The sequence below is a fragment of the Plectropomus leopardus genome, chromosome 23 (genome assembly GCF_026936395.1).
Source record: "Plectropomus leopardus strain MGB_pleo_1.0 chromosome 23, ASM2693639v1, whole genome shotgun sequence".
Taxonomy (NCBI): domain Eukaryota; kingdom Metazoa; phylum Chordata; class Actinopteri; order Perciformes; family Serranidae; genus Plectropomus; species Plectropomus leopardus.
The window spans coordinates 21,523,280-21,538,778 of record NC_142198.1 but is presented as its reverse complement, the minus strand read 5'-3'; the positions used below and the strand labels follow the sequence as shown (position 1 = coordinate 21,538,778).

General features: G+C 34.1%; 1 protein-coding gene across 2 annotated transcripts in view; it reads right to left on the bottom strand.

The window, feature by feature from the left end:
• Positions 1 to 15,499, bottom strand: part of LOC121962069 (serine/threonine-protein kinase 26) — a 31,172-nt gene that overhangs the window by 9,973 nt on the left and 5,700 nt on the right. For both annotated transcript variants that reach the window (XM_088073150.1, XM_042512262.2), the window contains exons 2-6: positions 5,064 to 5,132; positions 4,799 to 4,960; positions 3,569 to 3,625; positions 2,905 to 3,013; positions 963 to 1,120 (exon numbers count right to left, since the gene is read on the bottom strand). In XM_088073150.1, coding sequence (XP_087929276.1) covers positions 963 to 1,120; positions 2,905 to 3,013; positions 3,569 to 3,625; positions 4,799 to 4,960; positions 5,064 to 5,132 — 555 coding nt within the window. The remainder of the gene's footprint in view (positions 1 to 962; positions 1,121 to 2,904; positions 3,014 to 3,568; positions 3,626 to 4,798; positions 4,961 to 5,063; positions 5,133 to 15,499) is intronic.

Here is a 15,499-nt window from a genome sequence, read left to right as displayed (position 1 = left end):
TTTTACTCGTGTTTTTGGATTTTTCAAAGACAAAGTTAAAGAAACAGACCTTAAACCTCTCTGAGAGCAGAGTGTGAAGAAACGCGGAGCCCGGCAGGCCTTTAGCGCCGAGTCAGAGTTTCTCAGCTGTAAGTTTGTGGACGATCAGAGTTTGTGGGAGCGATTTAACAGACAATAACATCAAAGAGTTTTTTTTCTGAGGCTGGTTTTCTGCGGCATATTTACCCGCCCTGTAATCCCTGCACAACGAGGCGCTGGACGTGAATTTTGACGTTTTTTTTTTTTAGTATTATTTTTAATTTATCTTTTAAAATAAAATTTTTAAAGAAAAAAACTGGTGATTTTATTTTTCATTATTTTTAAAGAAAACATATTTTCCTCAAAAAAAATTTTATAATATCTTTTATTTTTTTCTTCAACATTTCTTTCCATGTAAAAACTTTTTGGGCAACTTTTAAGTAAAAAAAAATGGCTATTTTTTCTTTATTTTATGTGATTTTTACAGAAAACATATTTCAAAAACATTTTGGCAATTTCAAAGTCAAAATGTTGGTGAGCTTTTTTTATTTAAAAATGTTTTTTTCTTTAATTCTTTTGCTATTTTAAAAGAAAAAAAGCTACTTTTTCTTCTTCAGTTTTGTTTGTGATTTTTGAAATAAACAAATCTTTTAAAAAACGGGCTATTTGTTTACTTGAAAAGCATTTGGCAATTTTAAAGAAATTTTTTTTTGGCAATTTCTTTTTTCTTTAAAACCTTTTTGTCAATTTTACTTTTTTAAGTGGTGTTTTTATTGTTAATTTTTTTGTTATTTTTAAATTAAATAATAATAATACATATATTTTTTTAATTTTGAGTGATGTGTTTCTTTAAAACTGACCAAAAAATTCACCATTTATTACAGCCAGAAAACTATAAAACTAGAAATGGTCGTACCTAACCCTCGTGATAACAGGTGTGTTACCTTGGAATCGTAGGCGGACTGCTGGATGACCTCGGGAGCCATCCAGAACGGCGTTCCCACGAAGGTTTCCCTCTTTATCTGCGTGTCTGTCAGCTGACCGGCCACCCCGAAGTCCGCCAGCTTCACCTGACCGTGCTCCGACAGCAGCACGTTGGCAGCTGTGGAGAGTTATATCATAATTATTACATGCAATAAGACTTTTTTCTTATAGTTATGTTTGCTCCAAACCATTACCGATGAATGCAAATAAAGAAGATAAAATCGAACTTCAAGTAAAAAAGAAAAACTAATTCAAAGATCCTAACTGTGGGAAAGCATCTTTAAAATTATTCTAAATATTAATTAATATAATATTAATATAAGTGTTGGTTTGTACAGGTACAGTAAAGTTTTTCTTTACTTTTAATGTTTTTTTCTACCACTAGGAGGCACCAAAGTCAGAAATTGTACAAACTCTATAGTTTTAAATTTGGGAATTTTGGCAGTTTGGATCACTTTTCTGCAGTGAAAATGGATGTTGTAAAAGTGTAAAAGTGAGTTTACACATCACAGGAAATAACTACACAGTGTGTTAAGTTTTAGAAAAAAACCAAAAACAAAATAATTTGTGTATAGCAATATAGAAAAAAATAAAATATTATAATATAATATTATATATATTATTATATAACAAGAAATTACCCCCAAAACAGTAAAAAATCTGTAAAAAGTTACAAGAAAATTACCTGGAAAAAAAGACAAACAAGGAAATGAAGGGGAGGAAAAATTAAAAAATTAAAACAATGATAATCGTAAAATTTCAAATTTCATTTTCTCTCTGTTACATAATTTTAAATATAATTATAATAATCAGAACTACAGTTTTCTGAACATTTTTCCCTTATTTTTTAAATTTTTATTTTTAAAGAAGTTGAACTAATCTGCTCACGCTTCAGCGGTTTAAATATTTGTGAAAGACGTCTGAATGTAGCACAAAAAAACAGATGTAAATCCAGGTTTCAAAGGGTTAATAAACAATTACATAATCACTTGATAATTGTGAAGTGATGGCGAATCATTCACGTTGTATCTATCCAGCTCGTCCTCATTCTGAAGTCTACAAATATCGCCGCTTATGCAGTGATTCTGGCAGAAGGCAGAAAACGCTGCCTTTCCTGTCTGCATGATACGCCGCTGGACGTCGTCAGCTGAGAACGCAGCCAAACAACACCATTCGCTATTTTATTATTCGCTGCAGGACAGCACCTGATGCGACCATATGATATGCTGACAGGTGACATCAAGCCTGGACGGAACCTGTCACGGCAGCATGACACGCCGCTGGACAGCGTCAGGTTGAAACAATGCTGGTAATCACATTATATACTGTTCCTATCGGGCGGGTGGGAGCAGCGGTGGATTGATCAAACAAACCCCGGACTTTCATGCAATCATCCCGCAGCATCAACAGCAGACACAGAAGGACACCTAAGGCGTAACATATAGACGCCAAATTCCATGAAAAGCGGCAACATGTCATGACTTGTGTTGAGAACGTGTTGATCACCACGAGTATCTCAGCTTGTATAATATAATTTTTTAGCGGCATAATAATGTCAGTGAGGGTCTAATGACAGATGCTTTTGCGTTGCATTATGGGAAATGTAGTGTTTTTAGTGCTTCGTCTGCACTAAAAGTAATACTAAAAGTCAGGACATCTCGACCTCTGCAGCAGCAATTTTGATTTTTTTTTAATGATTTTTTTATTTTATTTGTATTATTATTCTTAATTATTACTATTATTTAAATTATTATTATTATTATTATTTTGATATTTTTATTTTTATTGTTATTTTTTAATTATTAGAAATTTACTTGTATTCTTGTTTTTGTTGTTATCATTCTTATTATTATTAATATTATTAAAACCTCTGAAATATTATTATAACCAGCTGATTCTCACCTTTAATGTCTCTGTGGATCTTTTTCTCAGAGTGCAGGTAGTCGAGTCCCTTCAGGATCTCCTTCAGCATTGTGGCGATCTGAGACTCATCGAACGGACCCGCCCGCAGCTACACGCACACACACACACGCACACACACACACACACACACACACACACACACACAGGTGATGACACAGATATAAAACACTCACTTGACATGCCAGAGGCTTTACGCAGAACTCAAACACGCCCTGTTTGGTTTCACTGAAGACAAGATACAACAAAGGATAATTAGGCAATCAAAGAAATCATTCATCTGCTGCATTTATTTTTCATTTAATTCTGTATTTCTTCCTCCTTTCTTCCTCATGGGTCGACAGTTTTCGCCTCAGCAAACAGAAGAGCACTTCTGTCTTTATTTTGTTTGTTTTTATGGTGGATTTATTTGGACACAAATTTGAATTATTATGAATAAAAGTCATCACACATATGTAGCAGAATATCAAACTTAATCAGAAAAAAATGAATAAATAAATAAAAAATAAAGTTACCACAGTGAGGATCACTTTTTTTGTGTTTAACTCAGAATTCAGAGTAAATGCTAAAATTTATGACATTTTTTCAACGTCACGCGTGATCTTTTATTTCAAATTTTACTGAATTAGAAATAAATGTCACTCACCAAGTCGAGCGCTGAACCTCCACCCAGATACTCCATGATGATCCATAGTTTACTGCCCTGAAAAACAAAGACGATATTTTCTCAACTGACAGCAGTTAAAGATAATGAATTAATCAGATTATACAGGCTGTAGCCTTTAAAAACCGTAATATTTATCCTTTGATTAAGTGTTATTAACTTTGATTTAATGAGCGTAAACAAACGAGGAGCTGGAGACACCAAAAAGAGACGCAGTGATTTTCAGCACAGTTTCCTCTAAAAGAACAATCTTCTTCTTTCTGTTTTGTGCCATAAAATGATCAGTTCAAGGTTCAGACATATATTTTACCAATAAATTTCCAGGACTCTTCCAGGACCTTGAGGCAAATTTCAAAGACCATCAATACTTCTTATTAGTTCTTTATCATGATACTTTTTTTATAGTATTAAAAAAAGAAGACTTCAGAACAGGATTAGGACTGAATAATTATATATAATATAGGGACTGTTCATTATCTGGGGGGGGGGCACGACATACGGTTTTTATTTTGTCTTTACGAGAGGGGCATTGAACTTTACGTGACTATTTTGTATTATTTTCCTAACATTTTCTAAAGAAGACATGAAGGTTTGGAAGGCATGTTTCTGTTAAAAAAAAAATGGCAATTTTTAAAAAAAATGCAATTTTAAAGGAAAAAAACTGGTGATTACTTATTTCTTTTAAAAAGTTGGGGTGATACTTTATTTTATTTAAAATTTTTGCTATTTAAAAAAAATGTGCTATTTTTTCTTTAATTTTTTTTGTTTAGAAAATAAAGGCACCTTTTCTAATTGAGGGAATTTTTAAAGAAAACAATTTATATATTTTTTTCTTAAATTTAAATTATTGCAATGAATATATGAATATTTTTCTTAGAAATATTTTTGGTTATTTTTAAAGAAAACATGCCTTCCAAACCTGCAGGCTCGCAGATTTTTTCCTTCAAAAATCATTAAGAATTACATAATTTATAATTTATAATTTATATATATATATTTAGAAACAGTGAAAACAAAAATTATCACTTAATTTTCACATTTTTGATGGTCCTTTAACTCACCATGTGCCATTTTAAATGTTCGTGAAACAAAATTCCCTGACTTTTCCAGGCCTGGAAATTGTTATTTACAAATTCCGTGACTGTTTTAAGCGTTTCATGACCGTACGAAGTCTGTCGGTCTGACCGAGCGTAAATATTACACCTGTCTTACCTTGAGGTAGGAGCCGTAATATTTGGTGATGTACGGGCTGTCGCACTGACTGAGAACTGTGATCTCCTGCTGGATGTCCTCGATTTCATCCTCCGCCTCCTCCAGATCGATCGTCTTTATGGCAACAACGCTCTGAGTGCGATTATCGATACCTTTGAACACCTGATTAAAAGATTAAAAAGTTAAAACTTCAGCAAATACACCAATAACATAACAATTAACCCGGTAAAATAATGGCATTAAACCTGATTAACGACACACAAACCTCTCCAAAAGATCCTTTTCCGATGCGATCCAATTTCGTGAACAACTCCTCCGGATCAATCTGAGAACTCTGAGAGGAGACGAAAAAAGATTTAACACAACTTTATTTATCATCTGGTTCAATACAAACTGTTGGACAGGCAAGGAGAGAGGAGGAGAGGTGAAGAAAAAGAGAGGAGAGAAGACAGAGAAAAAGAAGATACGAGGAAAAAGAAAAGGAGACCAGGAGAGGAACGAAGACGAGGAGACGAGAAAAGAGGAGAATAACAGAAAAACAAGAGGAGACAAGGAGGAAAACAAGAGAGGAAGTGAAGAGGAAAGAGAAAGGAGAGAAAATAGGAGAGAAAAAAGGAGAAAAAAGAAAGGAAAGACAGAGAGAAGAAGGAGAGAAAAAAGGGGAGACAAGGAGAAGAAAAGAAGAGAAAAAGGACAGGAGACAAGGAGAGAAGAAGACGGGGAAAAAAGGAGAGGAGACAAGGAGAGAAGAAGATGAGAAAAAAGGAGAGGAGACAAGGAGAGAAGAAGAAGAGATAAAAAAGGAGAGGAGAGACGATGAGGAGAGAAAAAGAAGGAGACAAGGAAAGAAGAGAAAATTAGAAAAGGATAAGGAGATAAGAAGAGATGAAGAGGAAAGAAAAAAGGAAGAGGGGGAGAGAAGGAACGAAGACGAGGAGAGGAGAAAAAGGGGAGTAGAATAACAGAGAAAAAACAAAAGGAGACAAGGAGAGACGAGGAGAGACAAAAAGAAGACAAAAGGAGAAAAGGAGAGAAGAAAACAAGAGAGGAAGTGAAGAGAAAAAAGAAAGGAGACAAGAAGAGAAAAAGGAGAAAAGACTAGGAGAGACGTAGAGGAGAGAAAAAAGAAGCAGACAAGGAAAGAAGACAAAAATAGAAAGGAAAAGGAGACAAGGAGAGATTAAAGGAAGAAACGAAGAGAAAAGAAAAAAGGAGACAAGAAGTGATGAGAAGAAAGGAACACGAGTTACACTGGCTACGATACAACATTACTGAAGTATTTTAAACAATTACAAATTTAACCGAATTATGTTTAACTTCGAATCTGTACAAACAGTACGTACTGAAAAAAACCTGAATTCGGTCTAACAACAGAAATTTGGGTAAAAATCAGACGTTTTTCACGTCCAGAGTCAACAAAAGTTTCATTAGAAAAGTTGTTTCCATCACTTTCCCAGCAACTTTGACTCTTATTTCCTCTCTCTCACACACACACACACACACACACACACACACACACACACACACAGACGAGGCTTCGCAACACGACAGCCATGTTGTCACCACAGAGCGACACACACACACATACACACACACACACACACACACAAACCCATAAAAACACAGAAGGAAGCAGCACCACAGCTAAAGAGCACAGGAACCGAACACACACACACACCTGCCTGCCCACACACACACACACACACACACACACACACACACACACACACACACACACACACACACACACACACACACACACACTTATCTCTGAGGCTTTCCACTGCCTTACGTTCGTTTCCTAAACTCGGCGCTCTTTGTTGCTGCTGCGGCTGTAAAACGCTGCGAGTTTTACAGGAACACGCGTCAGAGCGAAGACTTCGTGAATGTGAATTTCACTGTAGATTTTACCGCTTCCGGCTTTCGACCAAAAAAAACTGACACTGAAATCCAAAAAGGAGCCACTGGGGGTTTAATGTGATCGTCGTTTTGTTCTGAGGGCGGCGACAGAGGAAAGGGCATTTAAATCAATTAACCCTTAGAAACCTGAGCAAATTTATTCGATTTCTTTTAAAAACATGGAAAGAATACAATGAGTGACTTAAAAAGAAAAAGTTAAAAAGTACAAGAAAACTACCTGAAAATTGAAAAAAAAGAAAAAACACACAAAGCCAAGGACATAACCAGAACAACATGCTTAAAAAGCAATTTCTAGAAAATAATTTTAATGTTAATATCAAATAATTCATATCGTTACACAATTTTTCTGCACATTTTTATAAGCTTTTGTGGATTTTTTAACTAATTTTTTGCATTTGTGGAAAATGCAAAAAAAAAGAAAAATGGAAAAGAAGAAAAAAATAAAAATAATAAAAACACCACAAAAACACACAAGGAAATTACCAAAAAAACATGCTTAAAAGGTAATAAAAATTTTAGAACATAATTTAAATAATTAATATCAATATAATATAATAAAAAATATATATATTTTTAATAAGATTAATTTTTTTAAAAATAAATATCATTGCACAGATTTTATTATTTATTTTGACATTTTATATTAGCTTTTAAAAATAATTTTTGCATTTGCGGGACATTTCTTGGCTAGTTTCTCTTTTATGTTTTCAATACTTGTTCAATACTTAAACCCTCGTGAAAGACGTCTGAACGCAGCACCAGAAAAACCGATGTTGATGCAGAAAGTGATTCTGCAGCTCTGAAACTTTTAACCGATGCAGCGGATTTAAACATTATAATCAAGAACTATATTTAGGCCCGACATGTCCCTGTTAACTGTTTAGTTTATAGCGGCAGCAGAGCGGCTCCGTCAGTGGTGAGAATTTGAGTGTTTTAAGTGTTGCCTTCATCGCTGCCTCAACAAGCGCTCGTTATGCAAGTCAGACACACACACATGCAAACACACACACACACACACACACACACACACACACACACAGACGATGACACACACTCACATTTTGTCCTTAAACTCCAAGAATTGTTTGGATGAACGTTTAATAAACACGCCCACAGCAGCGTATGATATTCCTGTGATGTTGGTTGAATTTCCTCTCTCTGAACTAAAAAAGGAATGGACACACACACACACACGCACGCACGCACGCACGCACGCACGCACACTCACACACACACACACACACACACACACACACACACACACACACACACACACACACACACACACACGGTGCCCACAACGTCGCCACACCCTGTCAGCAAATACAGTGGTTGCCGTCTAATGATACTTTGTGCAGAGAGGCGGAGAGGCAGAGATGAGACAGCAAACGCAGAGACGAGAAATAAAAGAAAATAACTAACAACACAACAATGTAAAAGCCTGCTTATGACAATACCAGTTTTACAAAACACACTCTATTAAAAGCGTCCGTCTGTTTCATCCAAACAAAAGTTTAAAACTTAATAAATGTGCTTTTAGTTTCACAAAGATTTAGCCGAGATAAAAGTTATTATTAAAAGAGATAAAAAATGTCTCTCTCAATAATAATTTTTTTTAAAAAAATCTATAATGTTAAAAAAGTGATACTTGGTACCAGCGTATTAAAAATGTATCCAAAATAATACATGTAAAAACAAAACATGTATTATGTCTCCCAGTTAGGGATGAGAGTTTTTATTTTTGGTGACTTTTTATGCACAGCAGTATTTTATTGTGTATTATTATTTATGCAAAATACTTCTCAGGCCGAAAGACACCACAACGGAAAAAAACCCCCAAAAAACAGCAAAAATAAGTCTCCTCTCCTAGGCTCACACAAACTAAAGCTCCCTTGTTTAAATAAAATAATAGATATAATAACTGATAATTAAAAGGATATACCTTTTAGTCAAATGCTCTTCTTCTGTGATGATAAAAAATACCTAAATTATGAGCAATAAAGCAAAACTACCCTGGCTTATTATGGCCATTGTAGGTAAAATAAATAAAAATAAGGACTACTTGTCCGTGCTAGTTACACAAGAAAATTGTCTTAAATTTCCATTGTAAATTTCTGAAAATAAACAAACAAAAAAAAACTTCTTGGATATTTGTGGTTTTTTTTCTTGTAAATTTTCCACTTTAATCTCAGGGAATATTCAGGGTTTTTTTGTTCATTTTTGTTTATTTGTTCTTGTACATTTACCACTCAAAGAATAAATAAAGTTGTGTTGTTTTTTTTAAATTATTTTTTTACTTGTAAATTTGCAACTTAAATTTCAAACAATATCCAAGTTTTTTACACAAATTTATGACTTAAATTTCAGAAATTTTTGCTTACAGATTTTTTTTTTTTAATTAGAGTAAGTACAATAGCCCTGACAAATGATCATACATAAAGTCCCGCCTAATGGTGCAGACCAAAAAACCACACACATCAGCCGTTGTGACTGACAGAAACTGTGTACAAATACACAGCCGATAAGTCTTTTGGTTAACTTTATTCACATAAAGTTGTGCACTGCAGTTATTTTAAGCCACACGGCAGTTTGGCTCTTCAGCGAGGACCTCAGTGGACTGAGAGGCTGCTGAGGTTTTACTGGACTGGACAATTATACATTTTCTGTAACTTCTTGCGCCGGGCAATGCATACTTTTATATTTTTTATATCTGTTTTGCTCACCTTAACAGCACCAGGTGATTTCACCTGTTCTGGTTACCTCATGAGTGTGTGGGAGAGGACAGAGTCTCAGTCTCCTGATAACCTCTGTCATTTTTTACAGCTGATAAGTAACATGCAGTTCCCAGCACAGTTCATCCATCCAGCCTGAGCAGGAGGTCTAATCAGTCACAGGTATTCAAATCACCTGTGTGGGTGTTCACGGCCCTGAGCATCGTTAAGGTTTATTGCTTTTTTTCACATATTTCTATTTGTTTTACAGTTAGTAGGGCTGTGTTTTCATTTATTGCTGTTTTTTAATTGTTTTTGTCCACATATTTATGTTTGTATTGCAGTAAGTAGGGCTTTGTTTTGTTTTAATTATTGTTTTTTGTCCACATATTTCTGTTTGTTTTACAGTTAGTAGAGATTTGTTTTGTTTTTGTTTTTTATTGTTTTTGTACACATATTTCTGTTTGTATTACAGTTGTGATTAATTTATTGATGAAAAATTTAAAAAAATAAAAACAAATAAAATGTAATCAATAATGAAATTGAAATTATAATTGTGATTTAAAAGCAAACAGCAAAATAAAAGAAGCAGCTGATAAAACTATTAATAAAACTGTCTAAATAAAATTTAAAAAACCTATATAAATAAATATATAAATACTGTATATAAAAAGACTTAATGATTAATTTATAAATGTATTAAAAAAATAAAAACAAATAAAATATAATCATTAATAAAAAGGAATCTTCAGTTCAGCTATAATTTATGATTTTCCTCCTCCTGTGTGTTTGTCTCGTTGTAAAAATGAAACCTCACACTGCTACTTGGCTGTTAAGATATCAATTATGATATAAAAAGCTGATAACTAACAGTGGTGCTTCCCCGAAGGACAGCATTTATTAAAACAGAAAAAAAACAGTTGTCTTTTTACTGTCAATCACAAAAAAAGCAGAAATTAACCTTTTTTTTCCAACTGCATCTATTTAAGTTTTAGTACAAATAGGCTACCAAAACAATACTTTTACTTTGGTACCTTACCACGACAGGTTTTTCTACAAAACTACTTTTGTAACTAAAAAATGGTTAAAAAAAAGGTAAATGTCTAAAAATAATCAGTTTTGTCTAAATAAAATACTGTTATAATTTTTAGTACAAATACGTTACCAAAACAATACTTTTACTTTGGTAACTTATGTAGACAGGTTTTTCTAACTAAAAAATAGTGTAAAAAAAAAAGGTAAATGTCTAAAAATAGTCGGTTTTGTCTAAATAAAATATTCTAAAATTGGCCAAATTTTTTTTTTTTTTTTTTAAAAGTAAAAGTGTGCACATTTGTGCAAAATGTTAACATCTTAATATGAAGATGAAAAAAATCAGTTTCTACTTTTTGGGGTAGCAGCATTAAATTAAACCTAAATATCAGCTGTTTATCATGTTTACGACACCTGTGTGACGGCCAACATAAAATAAGGATAGGTCGGCTGTGTGAATTACCAATCCCGACATTGAAAAAGTTAAATATTTCTAATTTAAATTCCCAGAGTACATTCAGAGAAGTGTTTTAATATTTATTGGTACATATTTAAGTAAAAGTGCAACTTCATAAACCCAAAACACAATATCCAGCTGTACTTTACTACCCAAAAAGGTATATAAATTATTATATAACATATATAAATAAGCACATAAAAAATTCATTTTGCAAACTTTAAAGAACAGCGTGCACATGTGAGGGGGGGTTATAAAACCCTGAGAGGTTAAACTTTGACCTTTCTGTCTCAGCGAGGTGAAAAAACAACAGAGGACGAAGTTAAACATTCAACAGTCGCTCAGTCTTTACAGACCAGCTCTGTTCCTGGAGATGCATTCGGTTTTTCTGCACTTGAAGAGCAGAAACTGTAAAAATTACCATCTTTCACAGTAAAAAATCTTTAACAGTTAATGTTTCACTGCAGGCCATATATCGTCTTTACAATGACTGTCTGGGAATTTTAATTTCGGCTTATCAGTTTCGGGCATTCAAGGAGAAATACATGCAAACAAACCTACTTTCTAGACTTCTAAAAAGGTGTTTCACGTTAATGTTTAACCAAAACCACAATGTCAAGAGAGTGTTTAGATTATGTTGCTCACTCTGATAAATCCTTAAGCCGGAAATCTTCCAGAAAATGCTTAAATAACTATGAAACAGGAAACAATTTTTTGTTGTCACTGTGCATCCATTAACCCATCAGATAACCAACCAATCAGCAGGATCACTTATAATAAAGACAAACTGGGACACAAGAGCAAAAACCTTTCTGTCCAAATGTATTTGTATACATGCAAAGTATTCTTCCCTTTCACCATCGTCAAGTAACTGCATTAAAATCATATTCATTTAAATGTAGCGCTGCAGACGAAGATTAATGAGCTCAAACTGACGTCTTTAAGTAGCTTTTTTTGTTGGATTATTAGCTGTAAACCCAAATCTATTAAATTTAATAACAACATAAAACTGAGAAAAGTAGCAAATCTTCACATTTCAGAGGCTGGAACAAGCTGGACATTTCTAGGAATTTTAGGACATTTCTGGAATTTTAAGTCATTTTAAGGATTTTAGGACATTTCTAGGATTTTAAGACATTTCTAGGTTTTTAGGACATTTTAAGGATTTTAGGATATTTCCAGGATTTTAAGACATTTCTAGGATTTTAGGGCATTTAAGAATTTTAGGATGTTTCCAGGATTTTAAGACGTTTGTAGGATTTTAAGACATTTCAAGGATTTTAGGACATTTTAAGGATGTTTCCAGCATTTTAAGACACTTTAAGACATTTGTAGGATTTTAAGACATTTCTTTGATTTTAGCATAATTCTAAGATTTTATGACATTTCTAGTATTTTGGGATATTTGTAGAATTTTAGGACATTTCTAGGATTTCAGGAGGTTTCAAGGATTTTAAGACATTTTTTTTCCAATTTTAGAATACCTCTAGTGTCTTAGGACATTGCCGAGATTTTAAGACATTTCTTGGATTTTATATGTATTTCATATTTCTCTGGATTTTATGACATTTCTAGTGTTTTTGGATGAGCAGGATTTTAGGACATTTCTGGGATTTTAGGACGTTTCGTTGTAATTAATGGGAAACACTGGTGGGGCTGGAGGGCGGACGGTCTGTGTGTAAATTAAATTACATTGTTGATTGGAAAAACAGTGGAATTCGGATTTTATTCTCCCGGGCGGGTCACAATTTACCTGGGCAGGCTGCCCAGGAAGAGTATATGTATGGGAAACACTGATCAGCCTATTAACTTTTGTAAAGATCAATAAGATTCATCAGATAATATATAACCAAAATGATTTCCATTTGCCCGAAACATGGAAATTTTCCTCATTAAAGTCTTCTCTACTTTGTGCACAATATGTCATTTTGTTGTTTTCATTGCTCTCTTTATAGCACGTTATTAATGCTTTCGCTCCAGTTTTGTGCAAAATTGCTTATTTCCAAAATCAAGCCTCATTATATAACATTTTATATCATTTTAGGCTGAGTTTAAATGCAGACACGAGGTTTAAATGTAACAGAGGAGCTGTGAAAGAGAGCGGACGCACACCTGAGTTTTACAGCCGCAGGTTAAACGTCGATAAGAGAAACAGGCGATAAGAGGCCGACTCAGGTCAAAGCTGCACTGACAGAAAGAGACGCAGAGTTTCAGAGGTCAGTGAAGTGAACATGCAAACATTCAGCTGCATTCAGGAAAACTTGGACTCCGCTGTGGAAACTCTGTGTGCGGCTTAGTGAAAAAGAGAGAGAGATCCATGTTTTTACTAACAAGTGGAGTCCAAATATCCAAACATAAAACGCTCAGTGTGTATGAGAGGTGAAAGGTCACAGCTGCTGGAGGAGGAAGTACAAACACAGCATTCTCCAAAAAAAAGAGCTTTGCAGAGGCGCACCATGTGAAAATCTCGCCACTCTTTTTTATATTTCCTGTTCTGTTTAAAGTCAAAAACATGACATGATCGGTTGAGTCACGCTTCCATGTCAACTTTTCCAAAACACACTGAAGCTTTTTTTATAATGCGATGTACAGCCAGTTTGGTGGATGTTTGTTACTCACTTTGAACTCTAAAACAGCCTCAAATAATCTTTTTATTTTCAATAAATCCGTAAATTATTATTGTAAACCCTTTCAAACCTGACATCACTTTCCTTGTGTTGCGTTCAGAAGCTTTAATGAGGATTTAAAAGCTCTGAAAACGTTGGAAAATGGTGTGATTTTTATTAGAAAAAAAAGGAAACTTGGCACGAAATGTCCCACAAATTGCAAGAAATTAGTAGATTTATTAAATTATTTTTCAAAAAGCATGGTGAAAATTATCAAAATTATGTGTTTAAAATTATTTTACAAAATTATTATATTTTTAAGCCCTTTTTTCAAGTTGTTTTCTTGTTTTGGTTTTTTTTTTACCATTTACTTTTTTCCTTTGTTTGTTTTTGGTGATTTCCTTGTTTTGTATTGAGTTTTAATTGTGTGTTTTGATGTACTTTTTTTGTCAGTTTTCAGCATATTTTTTTTCTTTTCGTGTTTTTTTTTAATCAAACTAAAATGTCAAGATTTTTAAAAGTTTAAGAAATTTGTTAATCATGAAAACAGTTTCTGATTATTTCTGATGATCAGCTTATTGTTTCATCTGTAACTTTGACAAAAACTAAATCATCACTTTTTCAGTCATTATTCATGCTATGAGCCAACAGTTTTCTTTGGTATCTGGAAATTTCTTTGAAACCATATTTGCTAATGACGTCTAAGGTTGTCATTATGAGTGAAACTGAGATTTTTATCCGCCTGATCATGATTTGTTGCCCAGTCTGAGTCAAAGGTGTGAAATGTGACATGTTCCTAAAACTCGGGGCTGTGAGGCCATGTGACTTCTGCTGTAGGAAAACGTGAACGTAAACAAATATTAGAGTAAAACTGTGATTCAGACCGCAGGAAAACTGACTCACAGCCACAGCTAAAACTTTACAAACAGCCGAGTGCAGATAATTTCACACCCAGAATAACGCACTCTCACACAAGAAAAGCCTCTTTTGGGTTTCAGTCCGGTGGAGCCTGTGATTATGTCACGACTGAGCGTGCTCTGAAAAGGTGCAGCCCTAGAAATTACAAAGAAGAAGGAGAAGACACTCCCTGTGTGTTTGATTGGGGACATCTGCGGCGACACGCCTGCAGATGGCTTCCCCGAAATGTCTGAAAACAACCTGCTCGCTCTGTACCTGTTCACGTCAGAGCTGCAGAGTCAGACTGATTTACAACAGGAAGCTCAGAGCGCAGGAAGGTTTGGCTGAAACTGAAGAATTGATCCCCTGCAGGAGTGACAGCTTCTCAGGGAAACAGGAAGTCCTCTCTTTTCTGTTTTGTGATCATTAAGAAAAGGTCAGAGGTCAAATAAACAAACTCTGAAGCCTGTGTGTTGCTAAAAAAAGACTTTAAAAAAGAAACGTTTAAATCTAGATCCTCTGATGCTCTGGAAATTTCTTTTTAAGCAAACATGAAACCTTACACTCAATCTGATTTTAGCATATTTTTGATTCAGTGATACAAAATCTGGACCCCAATAGGGTGCCAGATGGACCGCAAAAATTTTTTAATTTCACTACAAAAATCAATAGATTCACACTTGGAGTTGTTTTTGTACTTTCAGTATACATAAAGTGTCAGAGTACATAAAACAGCATCAAAATAGAGCTTGTTTATCAAAAACAGAGCCGACGGAGGATCCCCAACAACCCCGATTGAGAGATAAAAATGTCCAAAAATCCGAAAAAGGTCGGATAATATGAGAGATGCCCTAAAATCCTAGAATGATGCTAAAGTACTTGAAATGTTGCAAAATGCTAGAAACATCCTGAAATCCAAGACATATCCAAAAATCTAAAAAACATTGTAAATTCCCAGAAATACCATAAAATCCTAGAAACATGCTGAAATCATAAAAATGTCCTAAAATTAGAAAAACGCCCTAGAATACAATAAACTTCCTAAAATCTAAAAAAACATCCTTCAAGATACTAAAGT